The sequence below is a fragment of the Aspergillus novofumigatus genome (assembly GCF_002847465.1).
Source record: "Aspergillus novofumigatus IBT 16806 chromosome Unknown P174scaffold_5, whole genome shotgun sequence".
NCBI classification, from domain to species: domain Eukaryota; kingdom Fungi; phylum Ascomycota; class Eurotiomycetes; order Eurotiales; family Aspergillaceae; genus Aspergillus; species Aspergillus novofumigatus.
Genome location: NW_020194278.1, coordinates 2,950,870 through 2,967,301, shown reverse-complemented (window position 1 = coordinate 2,967,301; position 16,432 = coordinate 2,950,870). Strand labels below are relative to the sequence as shown.

The window sequence follows — 16,432 nt, the reverse complement described above, 5'->3', positions numbered from 1 at the left end:
ACGGTGCATACAACCTAGGCCAGAAGTTTGCCTTTGACGATGGGACAATCTGGTTCCTTTGTCCCCCTCGAGCTAGCAGCATTTCCCCCGAATATGCAGACGAGAAGGTAGCTATGGAAATAGAAGCCCTTCACCTGATCCGGGAGAAGACGTCGAGCTGCTGAATGGTGGGATGAGCGCATCGATGAGTATGGGGATACAGAGGAAGTGGAAACAGTTGGGACTAACAAGCTGGATGATTTAGCTGCGTATGACAAGTTCGAGGATGAGGTTGAACACTACAAAGCCCTCATGGACAGCAAGGAGATGACAACAGAGGATTTTATTTGCACTGTTTCCTCTCTTCTCAGGCCTAGTCGATAGGTGGCCCAGTCAATGGAACAGCACGTGGATGACGGGATTTTGGCGGCTAGAGACATATTCCTCTAGTTCTTCTGCAAAGACATGTTTACTAGATCACTATAAATTTATACATGCTGTGGCTCCTTCACTCCAATTAGGCCAATTTCTTCGAAGACGGAATGGAATATACAGAATTGCCAAACATTTCCGGGAGACAGTTTGGCTAGCAAGTATGAAGCTCCTGCAAGATGAGTGGTTTGCATTAAGAGTATACGGATTATCGCGTCGACTACAGAACTATTTTGTTGTCCCACTCACAGAAATAGCTATGTTTCTATTGTTGATCTAGACTAAATGGACCCATGTCCATTATTGGATGTCCCCGGTATTTCCCTATGAGAACTCCGCAGGAAAAGCATACCGGGGAACAATCAAGAATACCTATCGGAGAAGCTGGACTGCTGGAGGAAGCTGAGGTCGGTCGGTTCTTGCACGACAGAGTAGATGCAACTGCAGGCTGAATACTTCAAGTCTAGCTCAGTTTGAATAGAAGCTTGGATCATTGATTGACACACAACTTCCTTCATGCGAATTGCTACTGGCACGTTGGATCCGCCCTTGCTCCTGGTGACGAGTTTCCCGCGGAAAACGTCTTATCAGTCGCGTCGGCGGATATGTAACCAGACGGCGATTGGCCCGGGCAGGCGTTATCGGCGTATTGGACGAGGACGAAAAGTTTCCCGCCGTCGGTCGTCATCGTCCGCGGTCTTCTTGTCGGACACAATGAGCAGAAATAATAATTATGACGGCCAATCTCGTGCTGGTCGATTTTTCTTCTTCCGATGACTTCTTTTATTTCTTCTTTTCCTAACTTTCTCAATTCTCGTCCCAATCCATCCCTGTTCATGCGTTGAAGCTCACCGAGTCGTGAGACCGACCTGTGACGACATAACCTAACTCTCCTCTGGACATTCCGCCTCGGTCCATTGGACTTCTTCTATCCGCAGGCATGACTGCATCCTGGTGCGCCCTCCGTGGCACTCGCCAGCTTGCCCTTCGTACGCGGTTGCGTACCTCTCCTGCCTCAATCTCCCTGCGAAAGGCCTATCCCTCGCCGGTCTTGGCCACTCGCCGTTATCTCAACACTACCACACAAGCAACGCCAGCTTCACGACGGGCAGTTTATACCAGCTCCGTAGCTGACCATGGCGACCCTCATCCTCGCGATCTCTTCCAACCCCTCGACACCTTCCCCCGCCGTCACATTGGCCCCTCACCCGAGGCGGCTCAGGAGATGCTGGCCGCATTGGACCCTCCGGTAGCATCTCTGGATGAGTTCGTCAAGCAAGTGCTTCCCGCCGATATTCTGTCCAAGAAAGACCTCACAGTCACCCCTCCCAGCGCCGACATCAACCTGCCTCGCTCCAGTGTACACGGTGGCTTGGGAGAGACGGATATGCTGAAGCTGCTTGAGACCTACCGCAAGCAGATTGACGTCTCCGGCAAGACATACCTGGGAACCGGCTACTACCCCACCATTGTTCCTCCGGTTATCCTCCGCAACATCCTGGAAAACCCCGCTTGGTACACCAGCTACACTCCCTACCAGCCTGAAATCAGTCAAGGCCGTCTGGAGTCGCTTCTGAACTTTCAGACCCTGACCGCCGACCTGACCGGCTTGCCATTCGCCAATGCCTCCGTCCTGGATGAGGCCACCGCTGCCGCCGAGGCCATGACCATGTCTCTGGCCACCCTCCCCATGGCTAAGCAGAAGAAGCCGGGCAGGGCGTATGTGGTGTCTCATCTGTGCCACCCTCAGACCATTGCGGTCATGCAGTCTCGCGCTGAAGGATTCGGAATCAACCTGGTCGTTGGTGACATCATGGCGAACGACTTTGAGCTGGTCAAGAAGCAAGGTGACAATCTCATTGGTGTTCTCGCGCAATACCCCGACACCGAGGGTGGTGTGTACGATTTCCAGGCCCTCAGCGACAGCATCCACGCCGCTGGTGGTACCTTCAGCGTTGCTACCGATCTGCTGGCTTTGACGCTCCTCAAGGCTCCCGGTGAGTTCGGTGCGGATATCGCATTTGGTAACGCCCAGAGATTCGGTGTCCCCATGGGATTCGGTGGTCCTCACGCCGCTTTCTTTGCCTGCGCCGACAAGTACAAGCGGAAGGTTCCTGGACGTGTCGTCGGTGTGTCCAAGGACCGTCTGGGCAACCGGGCCTTGAGATTGGCTCTGCAGACCCGCGAGCAGCACATCCGTCGCGAAAAGGCCACCAGCAACATTTGCACGGCCCAGGCTCTGCTTGCCAACATGAGTGCCATGTATGCCGTTTATCACGGTCCGGTTGGCCTCAAGTCTATCGCCCAGCGTGTCATGGCCATGACCTCGACTCTGCAGGAGAAGCTGACTGCCTTGGGTTACAACGTTCCCGTCAAGGGCGGCGCTGTTTTCGACACCCTGTCTGTCGAATTTGCCAGCAGCCAAGAGGCTGACGCCCTCATTGCGGCCGCTCGCGAGCAGAACACCTTCCTCCGCCGCGTGTCTGCCACCAAGGTCGGTATCTCTCTTGATGAGACCGTTGGCCGCGAAGAGGTCAAGTCTCTGCTGCAGGTCTTCTCCAAGCACGCCGGCAAGAGCGAGGTTGAGCTCTCTGAGGAGATTGGCATCAAGTCCATTCCCTCTAACCTGGAACGGACCTCGTCCTACCTCACCCACCCCGTGTTCAACACGCACCATTCCGAAACCGAAATGCTGCGGTACATCCGCCACCTCGAATCCAAGGACCTGTCTCTCGCTCACTCGATGATTCCTCTTGGCTCCTGCACCATGAAGCTCAACGCGACCACCGAGATGATCCCCGTCTCCTGGCCCGAGTTCTCGCAGATCCACCCCTTCACGCCCGCCGACAGGGCCAAGGGCTACACGCAGATGATTGACGATCTTGAGCAGCAGCTTGCCGACATCACCGGCATGGCCGAGATCACCGTGCAGCCCAACTCTGGTGCTCAAGGCGAATTTGCTGGTCTGCGTGTCATCAAGAAGTACCTTGAAGCCACCGGAGGCGAGAAGCGCAATATCTGCCTGATTCCTGTCTCGGCTCACGGCACTAACCCTGCTAGTGCTGCCATGGCTGGTATGCGCGTGGTCTCGATCAAGTGCGACACCAAGACCGGCAACTTGGACCTGGCTGACCTCAAGGCCAAATGCGAGAAACACAAGGATGAACTTGCGGCCATCATGATCACCTACCCCAGCACCTTTGGCGTGTACGAGCCTGGTGTCAAGGAGGCCTGCCAGATTGTCCACCAGCACGGCGGACAGGTCTACATGGACGGTGCCAACATGAACGCGCAGATCGGTCTGTGCTCTCCCGGCGAGATTGGTGCTGATGTGTGCCACTTGAACCTGCACAAGACCTTCTGCATCCCCCACGGCGGTGGTGGCCCCGGCGTGGGTCCCATTGGCGTCGCGGAGCACCTGCGTCCTTTCCTACCTTCGCACCCAGCCAGCGAGTACCTGCAATCCAAGCGTGGGGAGACCTCTTCGCCCCCATTAGCGCTGCTCCTTGGGGTAGCGCCAGCATCCTTCCCATCACCTTCAACTACATCAACATGATGGGTGCGAAGGGTTTGACCCATGCCACCAAGATTACGCTTCTGAATGCCAACTACATCCTCTCCCGTCTCAAGCCCCATTATCCCATTCTTTACACCAACGACAACGGTCGCTGCGCCCACGAGTTCATCCTCGATGTGCGCAAGTTCAAGGATACCTGCGGTATCGAGGCCATCGATATTGCCAAGCGTCTGCAGGACTACGGCTTCCACGCCCCCACCATGTCCTGGCCGGTGGCCAACACGCTCATGATTGAGCCCACCGAGTCGGAGAACAAGGCGGAGCTGGACCGGTTCTGTGATGCGCTCATTTCCATTCGCAAGGAGATTGCCGCCGTTGAGAGCGGCGAGCAGCCCCGTGAGGGTAACGTTCTCAAGAACGCCCCTCACACGCAGCGCGATCTGCTGTCCAGCGAGTGGACCCGTCCCTACTCGCGGGAGGCTGCGGCGTATCCCCTTCCATATTTGGTGGAGAAGAAGTTCTGGCCCTCGGTGACCCGAGTAGATGATGGTAAGCCTTTCCCTTTTCTCCTTTCTTTTTTTCTCTCCGGAGAGACGAAGCTAATTCATCTGTAGCATACGGTGATCAGAACCTGTTCTGCACCTGCGGCCCGGTAGAGGAGACGGATTAAATGATACCCATGTTTCAACATTCTTCTGATTCAGTTTTATTTCAACCTTTTTTTTCAACACTTGCCTGGAGGCATTTACGGTGGCATGAGCAGCATGATACGATTCAACAAGTCATGATAGACATTGGGATGGCGTTTGATTTGTTTAGAGTGGCGGCCAGCTGTGGCGGCCGAAAATAGCGAGTTAATACCAGTCTGCACTGCTCAACGCAGTTGCATATCAATATATCATCATTCATCAATGTCTCCATTAGTCTATCGTAGCCCATGTGTTCTCCATAGTATGTGCCTCCGTAGTACTCCCAATGGCTTATCTTATCAGAGCGGCGACGAGCACATGGTCTTGGCAGCAGTGGGTACCTGAGGCATCGGAGCCGGCCGCTCTCCGTCCACGAGGGACTTTTTCTCTCGCCGCAATTGGCCGATAATCATCCCTCGTCTACCCCAATATCCACCTGACTTATTCCGGTCTGAGACCTGCTTCACTTCTATTTAGATAGACCTCGACCCCGGTGTTCGTGTTCCTGGTGTTGAACTTGGGTCGGAATTGCTGCTTCTCTTTGGTCCTTGCAGCTGCATATATATCCGGTCGAAGTGCTCCGTACATGTCACTATAGTAAGACATTGCCACCGAGCATGGAGAATGCGCTAGCTAACAAGATCAGGCAGGACCTTCTTCGTGCCGATGATAAGGATTGACGTACGTCAGTGACGTCTTCGTTGATACATGTACATTGTTTTTGCAAGTATATAGCTTTTACTGCGCTGCTATCTGGCAATGGCAACGGCCCCTACATACACTCTGTTCCTCGGAACATTTATCCATCTGCCCCGCAAACCAACTGGTGTGGAATCAGATGCGGAATGGAGACCCGCGCTTGACATCAATCACGGCGCGTTATGGGTTTCGAATAGCGACGGGAAGATCGCGGGGTTTGACTGGTCTTTCTCACCAGCAGATGGAGACGTGAAGGCGTTGACGGAGAAGTTGGGGCTGAGCGGAAAGGTCACGGAGGTGGTTCGCGCAAGGGAGGAGAGGAATGAGTTTTTCTTCCCCGGGTTTATCGGTATGCTCCCCTTTGCCCCTAGACATGTCCAGATAAAAGGCTGACAGACAAAAGATACACACATCCACGCCCCGCAATACCCCAACTCGGGCATCTTCGGGTCCTCGACCCTCCTCGACTGGCTCGAAACATACACCTTCCCCCTCGAATCCTCCTTCAGCGACACCTCCAAAGCCCGCGCCGTCTACTCGCGCGTCATCGCCCGCACCCTCGCAAACGGCACCACCTGCGCCTCCTACTTCGCCACCATCCACGTCCCCGCCACAAACCTCCTCGCCTCCCTCTGCCACGCCCGCGGCCAGCGCGCCCTCATCGGCCGCGTCTGCATGGACAACCCCTCCTTCTGCCCGGACTACTACCTCGACCCCTCGCCCGAATCTTCAGTCACCAAGTCCAAGGAAACAATCGCCCACATCCACTCCATCGACCCAGACAGCACACTCATCAAACCAATCCTCACCCCGCGCTTCGCGCCCACTTGCTCCCCGCCTGCCCTCCGCGGCCTCGCCCAGCTAGCGCAGTCCTACAATCCCCCGCTCCACATCCAAACCCACCTCTCCGAGAATACAGGCGAGGTATCCCTCGTCCGTGAGCTTTTCCCCCAGAGCAAGGACTATACCTCCGTCTACGATGACTTCGGACTCCTCACGCCGCGAACCATCCTCGCGCATGCGGTGCATTTGTCCCCGTCCGAGCGAGAACTGATCGCCGCGCGAGGCGCAAAGGTATCGCATTGCCCGGCGTCGAATTCAGCGCTGGGGAGTGGGATCTGCGCTGTGAGGAAATTGCTGGAGGCTGGTGTGGAGGTTGGACTAGGGACGGATGTGAGCGGCGGGTATAACTGTAGTGTGCTGGAGGCGGTGCGGCAGGGGTGTCTTGTGTCAAGGCTTTTGCGGCATAGCCGGACTGATGATACTGGCGATGGGGACGATGGTCAGGAGGTGCTTAGTGTCGAGGAGGGGCTGTACCTTGCTACGCGGGCGGCGCGGCGGTTGTGGATCTGGCGGAGGAGATTGGAGGGTTTGAGGTTGGGATGAGTTTTGACGCGCAGATGGTGAGGTTAGGTCATACACATTCGTCTGCGGCGCAGCCGACGGCAGCGGCGGAGCATGGGGTGGTAGATGTGTTTGGGTGGGAGTCATGGACGGAAAAGGTGCATAAATGGGTGTGGACGGGGGATGATCGGAATGTGAGGGCTGTTTGGGTCCGGGGGAGGTTGGTTCACTCTTTGGATGAAGGACAATCTCAATCGGATGTAAGCAGACCACAGAGAAAGAAGGCTACGTGGACAGGGACAGGGATGGGCTGGGAGTCGAGGTGGTGGTTATGTGGGTTGGGATTTGTGAGTGCTTGGTTTGTTTTTGATAGAGTCATGCGGTAAATGTCTTTACTGCGAGCGAAGCGCGCATGTTGTAAATACTTCATTTTGTCAAATATTCAAATACTAGCTACCGCTGCCCATACCCTGGGCGATGCCCCTACTGGAATAGCTCGACGCAGTCAAAGATCTAGGAAGGTTAGTCTAGTACACACAAAGTAGTGTCTGAACTTACAAAGTTGGGACTGAGGTATGTGTCTCCGGAGCTGCCAGAGACAACACTAATGGTAATCTATTCCCCGTTAGCTCGGTAGTTAGGACGATAAAATTGATGCCGACGTACCGTGTTGGTGCCAGCAACGATCGTGCCGGCCGGAATCGCAACATCATACACCTCGCCGTACCCCCTGTACGCACCGCGGGTGACACCGCGCGAGTTGAGGTCTGTGGGCGCTGAGGGAACCGGTCCAGTAAACGAGTTGATCTGTCTCCATTAGCTTGCGAAGAAAAAGCTCGCTGGGCCGATATGGCGTACCTTGGCCTGGGGCCGACCACCTGCAAAAGACAGGGTCGTGCCGATGCGCAGCGTGGCGGCGCCGGTCTGTGAGGACGACGCGGTGAACTTGATCGTGACGGGGCTGTTGGCCGACTTGAAGATGGCCATGGGGAAGTCGGACAACGAGGAGCTGCCGACGGTATACGTGAGCGGACCCCAGCTGGCCATGCGCGAGTCGGACGGGTGCATCCTCAGCTGGTTCGCGGCGTTGCGGAAGCCGGTGGGTCTAGGCTGTCAGTACCTCTACGGGTCGATATCTTTTTGCTGAAGCACTTACTGGCCGTCCCATTCGCCGATCTTGAAGATGGTCGTGCCGGTCGTCACTGATCCAGAAATGTTCTTGGTGGTTGTCGAGCCGGCCGACACGGAGACAGAGGTCGAAGCAACCTTGTATTCACCCTGGTAGTAGACCATGGTATAGGTTCCGGGCTTCATGGCGGGAGAGGTGAAGCTGCCGTCAGAGGCCGTGTAGGTCCAGTACTGCGCCGCATCGTTGTACCTGGATAATCAGTACAAAGTTGGGACATTTTGTTTCCCACGTTGGGGCTCTCGGGCATACCAGTGAACAACCCATTTAAACTTGGAATCAGCACCCGATGCTTTTCCAGACACCTTTCCTCGGGCACTGGCCGGGACATAGCCCTTAATATCAAGGTTCGCAAAGAAAGACGTGTCAATGTCGGTGCCCGGAGTGCCGCTGCGACTAAAGTACATCGAGTATGGGCCGTGCAGACCCATGCGATTCGCTTCTGTTTGGGCGTGGCCGGAGTTCTGGGCGCATTAGCGACTGCGCGATTCTGGGCAGGAAAACACCTACCATGTACCAGTAGAGGGCGTTGTATTGGCCTCCATTGTTGGTGTTGATATCGCTGTTGGAATTAGTGGCGACTCGGATATAGGGGCCAAAAAAAAAAAAGAAAAAAAGAAAAAAGAAAGAAAAGAAAAGAAACATACCGGTGGAAAGGACCGCCGGAAGACGATTCGTATTGGTTCAGGATCATGCACACGCGATGTGCGCTGCCAGAGACGCCTGTGTCTGTTAGCATAGATTCAAGGGAAAGTGGATGCTGCCTACAGTGTCTGTGGTCGTCGATGAATCGCTCGCTGGAGTAGAACTTGCTGCGGGTCTGGCCGTTGACCAGGTACTATGACTGTCAGCGCGAGGTAGTATCATCCCGAGATGGCCAACTTACCACATCCGAGCCCTCAATGGCGGTACCGCCAGCGGTGTTGGAGACTTCACCAAATGGCTCCTCGTTGGGGAGGAGGTTGCTGTTGAGACGGGCAATGAACCGCAGCTCACCGATAGAGGGTTCTGGATGGTCAGCAGAGATCATGAAGCATTGCCAGAGCACTAACCCGCAGTAATATAGGTGGCCATATGAATGATGGGGTCTCCGTTGTGCACAACGAAGTAATGAGTCAAGGTACTCGTTGAGCAGGTAACCTTGATATAATCGCCTACAGAGGTCAGTACAATAATGCCTTCTTCAGCAGTACCTGAACGCACCACTCTGAGTGGCAGAGACGGATGCAGATCCAAGACCTGACCCAATGTGACTGCCTGTGCTTTGATACTGCAGCTCGTCGCCATAGAAGTTGATCGATGTGATGTCGCAGCTCGACCGGTTGACGGTGAACTTCAAGGGATTCGCCGAGTTGGCATCGATGACATAGGAGCTGCTGGTCGTGGTGATGCCAAAGGCCGCATTGGCGATGCGAGCCCAGAAGGGAAGGGACAACAAAAGCGCAGCTTTCGACAGCATTGTGAACCGCTCTGGGAGATGGCGTTCTGAGCTGAGCTTCTCTTCTGTGGGTCTGCAGAAGTGCAGATGCCTATATATCACCAGATGCCATTCTTCAGCGTGTCCAGCCTCAGACGCTAAGGGATCATCCTCTCCATCACATTTCCCCTCCTGGCAATTTGACGGGTTCCACCAATCTCAGGAGGTGGATAATTGCGCACCATGAGCGCGGCATCATCATCATCTATCAAAGCTGGCGCTAGCGAAGGAGTGCATGACGGTATATTAATTGAGTCCACAATATGTACCGATGCATGCGGAGAAGCCTGCGCGAATGCCGCGATTCCGCGAAATAGATAAACACCACGCGGTAGGTTTCTCCGGGGAAAGGTTGGCGCCAAGTATCATCATCTCAGAAGGATGCTCCTTTAAACCGGCCAATTTCTGCACAAGGTTTCAGTGATTTTGAGAGATATCACACCGTACACTAGCCCCCCATTTCATGCTGACAGCTTGCACTACGGAATCCAATATTGACCTCGTCAGGGGGCAGGAGTAGTTCTGGTTCATCCGGATGGTGTCTCAGGATCGCCTGGCCGTGTCTAAAAGGGACGATCACGGATCACCAGGTGGGGTTTGGCAGGATCCATTGGCAATCCGTTACTCCATATTGCAAGCCAGATTCGGTCGACTTTATCGCGAGAATCCAAGTTATCATCTTTCAGCTATGGGTTTGAAACACTCGAGCTTTTGCCGGAATGATCCAACTGGGTTTCGTCAAGGCTTTGGCGCCATAAACATCTAGTCAGCTGCACCCGGATTTTTTCCGTCTTAAGCTTCTTTTCTTCAGGGGAACGGCTATTTCAATAATTTCCATCAATCAGTCAGCCGCTCATTGCATCCCTCGCGTTGTATCATCCCGAGTCTGGCAAAGGTGTTGCGGTCGGCCAACTCATCTGATGACGTTCAATTCAGGTATATCCCTCTACTGTCGTCCAAATATGCGGAAAGGAGCTGTTGTTCTTGACACAGCCAAGATGATCGAGTGTGTCAAGTTGGGAAATGAAACTCGTGGTGGGTTTGGTGCCAGTCTTCACCGGAATCAGTCCGGAAACCCCAGCCGTCCAGCCGAAGGACTCCTTGCGTATGCGTATGAAGATTTGGAAAACACTTCTGCTGATTAATGCCTGAGGTCGAATTCTAGACCATGTTTCTGCTAAGTTGCTGGTCTCACTCATCGTTGCTGACAGATCTGTTCGAATAGCCAAGAGATCAGGATCAGATTAGGATTCAGGAACAGCATATCCAGTTCCGGACATCTTCGGACGTTCCAGACCAGATTGGTGTTCACAGCTCAATCCTGTGCTGATATCATTTCCATTCAGGAATTGAAGGGCTGAAAAGAAGGAACGTTATCATTGCCTGCATGTCGGTTTTGTAGTGACCAAGCATGAAGATCAAGTGCCTGTTGCACTTGATATACGGCTGAGACACCTTGTCCTTCCATGTTCGAAGTATTCATTAGAAACTCATTTACACTGCATTCTTTATCAATATGTTGAAGCCATGTTTTTTGTGTCCTGTCCTTGTTCAGGGGCGATTGAGTTTCAACATAGGTGTGAGGACACAGGCATTTCTGAAGCACAATTCCTACAACAGAGTAATGGGTGGCTATTCAGGCTCTCCAAGCCAACACTGGCTGATGTGCTCAGCGTGCAAAGGCTCCATTGCTATGAGTTAGAGTCAGAGCATGCCAAGCACGATGCAGCTAGCCGTCGCTGGCATTCTAGCAGAAGGGTCGTGAGATGGAACTATGGCGCCTTAAATTATTCTTCATAAAAGCAAACACGAACAGCTTTTTCAGTCCAGCACATTTGGCTCCGTTATAAATGCGATTGTATGATGATGTGCAAACAATTCTAATACGGAAATTGATCGATTGTCCTTCCTGGAGCCTTGAGAGCGTGTCTGGTTATGTCAATCGTCCGGAGTGACGGGACCGCATTCATTTCTGCTGGACATCAATTCGGCAAAACTTGACGCATTTCAAGACTAAATGGCTTGTCATTGTCTGTATGCATTACCATGTAGCAATGCTATCGCTATGTGATGCATGCGCCGCTACAAATTGAGCATCCTCAGTCTGAAGCTATTGTTCGGGTATATGCATCATATTGTTCTAGAAGGACTCAGGTCACCCCTAAAGTGGATAACCATGTGGCACAACTTGCTTGCTAACGCATCTTTTGATTTTAGTGCCAATCAATTGGCGAGGTTTTGAAGCCCCGAGTCAGCTAAGATTGTTCTCATTCCGATGGGTGGCTGGATCCCCATAACAATTGGACGGTTGATATTATCACCGCTTTCGGTAATCTGCTGTGCGACACACCTGAGTCGTACCGCACGCGATGATCCCTCTCTCGGTGACAGCGATTGTTGTGAATCTCCACTGCCTGCTCAGGACTGACAACTGCAATTGCAAAAATGACTACACTGACTTGGCGGACTCCTCGAGGGTGTGGCAGTATATATGTCTGTCAACTCCAGCTTTCTTGGTTGTTGATTCGGTATCTCAACTCACCAAGCAGATCGCCCTCAAGCCTTGTTTTTATCTCATATTGTTTTTGACATTGAGTCAATCCTTTCGTTAGACTCCCGATGAAGCTCTATCCATCATGGCTCGCTGCAATGAAGCTGGCAGTACTCTTCGATCCCGCCACAGGCATAGGACTACCAGCGTCTACGCTAGGAAGAGACCTGCGCCTCGCTGCTGAGTTAGGCTTGGATTCTCATCTCGCATTGAATGACCCAGAAGCTTTCCGTTCTATGATTGCCGATTCTGTGGATTCCACAAGTGCAGCAGAATATACAGAGGTGAGTTCAAGCCTTTACAACTATCGATCTTGTTCCTGACTCGTGCAGATTCTCATTGACCACGAGGATCCCTCAGTTGGCACCTATCAAAACAGGTTTTGGGTCAATGAAGACTTCTACGTCTCTGGGAGTCCGATTATGGTCTATGATATTGGAGAGGCTACTGCCGAGTACTCGGTTTCTTTGTTGACAAATTCCTCATCCTGGCTTAGTCTGCTGTTGCAGGAATTTCACGCTATGGGAATTGTGTGGGAGCACAGGTAGTCCCATTCAGAGGCCTTACAGTATTAAATATGTACTGATGTTGCAAAGATATTATGGAGGCTCACTTCCATTCCCCGTCAGTCAGGATATGCCCGTGGGGCACTTGAAGTATCTCACCACCAAGCAGGCCCTTGCCGATATCCCATATTTTGCTGCAAATTTCAGCCGGCCAAATCATCCTGATATCGATCTGACACCTAGAGGAGCCCCTTGGGTTATGATCGGTGGATCCTATCCTGGTATCCGTGCCGCGTTCACTCGCAACAAATATCCCGATACCATATTTGCAGCTTATGCTTCGTCCGCTCCCGTACAGGCTCAGCTCGATATGAGCGTGTACTATGAACAGATTTACCGCGCTATGGTGGCCAACGGGTACAGTAACTGCACCAAGGACATCCAGGCTGCTCTCAAGTACATCGATGATCAGTTGTCCAACGAAGAGACGTCCGCGTCGATCAAACGGCTTTTTCTTGGAGACGATGCGGAGAACAACAGCAATGCAGACTTCACCACGGCTTTGGTCGCTCTTTACGGACCTTTTCAGGCTCACGGTATCTGGAGCGGTAATCAAAGCTTGCACAATTTCTGCAACTACCTCGAGCTGGACCCAGCGACAAATCAGTCGGCAGGACCGGAGGGTCTCAGCCCGATCTACGGCAACCAGTACGTTGCAGAGCGCTGGGCGGCTTATCCTTACTTCATATCGCTGGTCAACAGGATGTACGGGACTAACTGCAACGGTCTCAATGCATCAGAGCCTTTGTCGTGCGATTTCAGTCAAACCAACACTACCCCTGAATTGATCAGCTGGACTTGGCAATACTGCACCGAATGGGGCTTTTTCCAGAGCAACAACTTTGGCACTCATGCGCTTCTTTCCTCGTATCAGACCCTGGAGTATCAGCAGGAACTCTGTTATCGCCAGTTCCCAAATGGCGTCCAGGCTGGGATCCTACCGCCACGACCACGGACGGAAAGCTTGAATGAAGAGCTCGGAGGCTGGACGATCCGCCCGTCCAACGTGTACTTCAGCGGGGGCAATATGATCCCTGGAGACCATTGTCGGTGCTATCTGATGAAGATTGGGCTCCACAGGGAGTCAATTTCACCACTGAAATACCGGCCTGTGGGGTCCCCACCGGCAAAGACGCGGTATTTGGGTACATCATGGAGAACGCGGTGCACTGCCCAGACTTTCAGCTCACCCCGGCCGCGGCAGTCTCCCGGGATTACTTTAGCAAGGCCTTGAAACAATGGCTGCCATGTTTCAGGCGTAATCAGTCCGGTAGTCTCGATGATCCCTGATGTCACTTTTAGTACGGAGTATGGGGAGTGGTTAGCGTGGCCGATCCTGAGTGTAGCTAGCCCTTTTCATATATGCTTGCGACTTAGCCGAGACTAGGCTGTGGATAACTTCGGCCTGACGTCTTGCGTCTCCTCTGATCTAACCCTTTTCGTGACTGCTTGCGATGGATCGTTCATCCATTCGCATTTGGTCCATTCACATTTTAGAGTTTGTTGTCCCTCGTAGTTCCATGGGTGTAAGTTTGGTAGCGATCCAGTCACACTGTGTTACACATGTCGGAGTCCGAGGACGACTCTGGTTCCGAAGCATCAACACATCTCCGGATTAGCGAGGTTGTCAACATCTCATACTGAGGGGTAGCTCTGAAGTCGACATGAGCATGTGGTACAAATAGCAAGCGTTTTGGTCATGGATAACCTTGGTCACACCGGTCTGGACCATTTCTAATTCTAACAACTCTGATAATTTGCTATTGTCTCACACAAGTCACGACTCACAAGTACAACCTCACCCACCAGGGCCCGACACCATGCTGGCCCCTGCTGTCGCACTATTCACCGCAGTGTACATTAGCTTCTTGGTCCTCCGTTACTTCCAGCAACTCTACAAGCATCGCAAACAGGCTCGATCCCTGCGCTGTCAGCCCCCGCCGAAGGCGCAGCGGGCATCTTTGGCATCTCTTCTTTTCTACGACTGAGAAAAGCCGTCCAGGAGAAGAGATGGATTGAGCTTATCGCCGAGCAGTATGGAAAGTACGGTAACACATTTACGCAGACGATCTTTGGACGACCGCTGTTATCTACGATTGAGCCGGAGAATATCAAGGCTCTGCTCGCGACCCAGTTCAATGATTTCGAGCTCGGCACGAGACACCAGGAGTTTTACCCGTTACTCGGAGACGGGATTTTTACGCTGGATGGAGCGGGTTGGTCGCATGCGCGTGGGCTATTACGGCCCCAGTTTACGAGGGACCAGGTGAGTGATTGTTTTCATCCCGTCAGACTGTGCTAACTGCTCAGGTGGCCGATTTGGATTTGATGGACGGCCACATCTCCAGACTGATTGACCTAGTTCCGAAAGACGGCTCGACATTTGATATCCAGCGGCTGTTCTTCCTCCTCACGATCGATTCGGCTACTCATTTCCTCTTTGGCGAATCGGTGGGCTCTCTGCACGCTGGCACAGACACCGGCCTTCTGGGTAGATCAGCCGTCGGTAACGCGGAGGGCTTCGCAGAGGCGTTCAACAAGGCTCAGGAGTATCTCGCCGCGAGGTCCCGAGCGGTCATCTTCTACTGGATGATCAACCCCAAGGAGTTCCGCGATGCCAACAAGCGCGTCCATGAGGTCGTCGACCACTATGTCCAGCTCGCTCTCGAGTCACGGCGGAATCCGGAGAAGAAGCAGCCTGGAGGCCGGTATATCTTTGCTGAGGCCCTGGCGGCCGAAAACGACAATCCGAAGGTGTTGAGGGATAACATGCTCAACATCCTGTTAGCGGGGCGCGATACAACCGCCAGCCTGCTGAGCTCAACCTTCTTCTATCTGGCTCGCCATCCGAACGTGTGGACCAAACTTCGTCAGGTCATTCTGGATGCGTTCGGCGACGCCGAGCACCCCAAGGAGGAGATCACGCAGACAAAGCTCAAGGATATTCCGTACTTGCGATATGTGCTCAACGAAGGTACGTAACCCCCCAACGCAATGCACAGTGGAAAGATCCTGACAGCAAACCAGTCCTGCGGCTCCTGCCACCCGTCCCTGCCAACTTCCGCGTCGCCAACAAGGACACAACCTTACCTGTTGGAGGTGGACCGGATCAAAAGGCCCCCGTCTACGTCCGCAAGGGCACAGTAGTCACCTACAGTGTATACGCCATGCACCGCCGGACAGACTTCTATGGTCCGGACGCGAACGAGTTCCGACCCGAACGCTGGGAAGAGAACGCCAGACGGGGATGGGAGTATCTTCCCTTCAACGGAGGTCCCAGGATCTGCCTTGGCCGTGAGTTATCCTTGTTTTCACGAGGCTTTACTCTCTAGCTAACATCTGCAGAACAATACGCACTCACGGAGGCCAGCTTTACGATTGTCAAATTGCTCCAGCGCTTTGATCGGATTGAGAACGCGGATCCGGATCTGATTGAACCAATCCAGCAGACGAATCTCACTCTGGCGCATGATAGGGGCGTATATATTAGACTGTACTCGTCGAAGGCAGTTTGATCGATGGGTATAACGAAGCACGGCTTACAACACGAATTATCTCGACTCAACCAATTTTGAGTTTTCCTAGCTTAATGAATGTACCTACTATATAGTCTACTAAATATCTTGACGACTGATCGTAATGGACTTTTGTATCAACAAAATACTAGACCCCCGATGTACATCCCAAAGAGGAAAGTGATAGATGTGCCACACGTGGCTGGAGCTGTGGCGCAGCTTATCTCCATGATTCGCCGAGAGATGGGCTGGATTTCCACCGTCGACCACCATCGAATCACCTCAACTATTGGTAGAGTAGAGCACACTCAGACCTTAGGAGCATCTCACTGGAGCGTCATACTTCATTTGAGGCAGGCTCAACTTTGCTGGAATATTCTCTTCTCAGTGAGATCAGTTCATTCAAATCCAAATCAAAACAAGTAACACGGCTGTCTCAACTCTGGCCTTTCGTCGGAACAAACAACCAGTCTCCTC

At 53.0% G+C, this 16,432-nt stretch overlaps 5 protein-coding genes across 5 annotated transcripts; 4 read left to right on the top strand and 1 right to left on the bottom strand.

The window, feature by feature from the left end:
• The first annotated feature begins 1,165 nt into the window (after positions 1 to 1,165).
• On the top strand, positions 1,166 to 4,757 carry P174DRAFT_443228 (glycine decarboxylase subunit P). The gene is made up of 8 exons (XM_024827769.1): positions 1,166 to 1,475; positions 1,500 to 1,660; positions 1,688 to 1,690; positions 1,718 to 1,771; positions 1,793 to 2,137; positions 2,162 to 3,864; positions 3,909 to 4,477; positions 4,543 to 4,757. Exons 1-8 carry the CDS (start codon positions 1,352 to 1,354, stop codon positions 4,596 to 4,598), a joined length of 3,015 nt encoding a protein of 1,004 aa, XP_024681942.1. The 5' UTR covers positions 1,166 to 1,351; the 3' UTR covers positions 4,599 to 4,757.
• A 291-nt stretch (positions 4,758 to 5,048) lies between these two features.
• Positions 5,049 to 7,151, top strand: P174DRAFT_443227 (chlorohydrolase family protein). Its single transcript, XM_024827768.1, has 4 exons — positions 5,049 to 5,214; positions 5,264 to 5,665; positions 5,720 to 6,598; positions 6,625 to 7,151. The coding sequence occupies exons 2-4, from the start codon at positions 5,377 to 5,379 to the stop codon at positions 7,044 to 7,046; spliced, it is 1,590 nt and encodes a 529-aa protein (XP_024681941.1). The 5' UTR covers positions 5,049 to 5,214; positions 5,264 to 5,376; the 3' UTR covers positions 7,047 to 7,151.
• On the bottom strand, positions 6,923 to 9,405 carry rglA (putative rhamnogalacturonase B). Its single transcript, XM_024821405.1, has 12 exons — positions 9,050 to 9,405; positions 8,899 to 9,000; positions 8,733 to 8,854; positions 8,615 to 8,684; positions 8,494 to 8,569; positions 8,357 to 8,408; positions 8,099 to 8,310; positions 7,817 to 8,038; positions 7,519 to 7,765; positions 7,327 to 7,467; positions 7,219 to 7,275; positions 6,923 to 7,173 (listed from the first exon to the last, which is right to left on the bottom strand). Exons 1-12 carry the CDS (start codon positions 9,303 to 9,305, stop codon positions 7,144 to 7,146), a joined length of 1,587 nt encoding a protein of 528 aa, XP_024681940.1. The 5' UTR covers positions 9,306 to 9,405; the 3' UTR covers positions 6,923 to 7,143.
• Positions 9,406 to 12,423: 3,018 nt separating this feature from the next.
• P174DRAFT_443226 (putative serine peptidase, family S28) lies at positions 12,424 to 13,748 on the top strand. Its single transcript, XM_024827767.1, has 2 exons — positions 12,424 to 13,448; positions 13,481 to 13,748. Exons 1-2 carry the CDS (start codon positions 12,460 to 12,462, stop codon positions 13,728 to 13,730), a joined length of 1,239 nt encoding a protein of 412 aa, XP_024681939.1. The 5' UTR covers positions 12,424 to 12,459; the 3' UTR covers positions 13,731 to 13,748.
• Positions 13,749 to 13,900: 152 nt separating this feature from the next.
• Positions 13,901 to 15,977, top strand: P174DRAFT_443225 (cytochrome P450). Its single transcript, XM_024827766.1, has 5 exons — positions 13,901 to 14,318; positions 14,375 to 14,706; positions 14,751 to 15,414; positions 15,468 to 15,734; positions 15,786 to 15,977. The coding sequence occupies exons 1-5, from the start codon at positions 14,261 to 14,263 to the stop codon at positions 15,953 to 15,955; spliced, it is 1,491 nt and encodes a 496-aa protein (XP_024681938.1). The 5' UTR covers positions 13,901 to 14,260; the 3' UTR covers positions 15,956 to 15,977.
• The last annotated feature ends 455 nt before the right edge of the window (positions 15,978 to 16,432 follow it).

What these genes read in the sequence shown, in the direction of transcription:
- P174DRAFT_443227 (XM_024827768.1), top strand. Translation starts at nt 5,377, where the DNA reads ATGGCAACGGCCCCTACATACACTCTGTTCCTCGGAACATTTATCCAT. An exon ending in TTTCTTCCCCGGGTTTATCG is followed by an intron (nt 5,666 to 5,719) that starts GTATGCTCCCCT and finishes GACAGACAAAAG; the next exon opens with ATACACACATCCACGCCCCG. An exon ending in TACTGGCGATGGGGACGATG is followed by an intron (nt 6,599 to 6,624) that starts GTCAGGAGGTGC and finishes AGTGTCGAGGAG; the next exon opens with GGGCTGTACCTTGCTACGCG.
- rglA (XM_024821405.1), bottom strand. Translation starts at nt 9,305, where the DNA reads ATGCTGTCGAAAGCTGCGCTTTTGTTGTCCCTTCCCTTCTGGGCTCGC. An exon ending in TCCGGCGGTCCTTTCCACCG is followed by an intron (nt 8,409 to 8,493) that starts GTATGTTTCTTT and finishes TAATTCCAACAG; the next exon opens with CGATATCAACACCAACAATG. An exon ending in TTTAAATGGGTTGTTCACTG is followed by an intron (nt 8,039 to 8,098) that starts GTATGCCCGAGA and finishes CTGATTATCCAG; the next exon opens with GTACAACGATGCGGCGCAGT.
- P174DRAFT_443226 (XM_024827767.1), top strand. Translation starts at nt 12,460, where the DNA reads ATGTTGCAAAGATATTATGGAGGCTCACTTCCATTCCCCGTCAGTCAG. An exon ending in ACGATCCGCCCGTCCAACGT is followed by an intron (nt 13,449 to 13,480) that starts GTACTTCAGCGG and finishes TGATCCCTGGAG; the next exon opens with ACCATTGTCGGTGCTATCTG.
- P174DRAFT_443228 (XM_024827769.1), top strand. Translation starts at nt 1,352, where the DNA reads ATGACTGCATCCTGGTGCGCCCTCCGTGGCACTCGCCAGCTTGCCCTT. An exon ending in GCCGGTCTTGGCCACTCGCC is followed by an intron (nt 1,476 to 1,499) that starts GTTATCTCAACA and finishes CTACCACACAAG; the next exon opens with CAACGCCAGCTTCACGACGG. An exon ending in CCTTCGCACCCAGCCAGCGA is followed by an intron (nt 3,865 to 3,908) that starts GTACCTGCAATC and finishes CGCCCCCATTAG; the next exon opens with CGCTGCTCCTTGGGGTAGCG.
- P174DRAFT_443225 (XM_024827766.1), top strand. Translation starts at nt 14,261, where the DNA reads ATGCTGGCCCCTGCTGTCGCACTATTCACCGCAGTGTACATTAGCTTC. An exon ending in CCCAGTTTACGAGGGACCAG is followed by an intron (nt 14,707 to 14,750) that starts GTGAGTGATTGT and finishes CTAACTGCTCAG; the next exon opens with GTGGCCGATTTGGATTTGAT. An exon ending in GCGATATGTGCTCAACGAAG is followed by an intron (nt 15,415 to 15,467) that starts GTACGTAACCCC and finishes ACAGCAAACCAG; the next exon opens with TCCTGCGGCTCCTGCCACCC.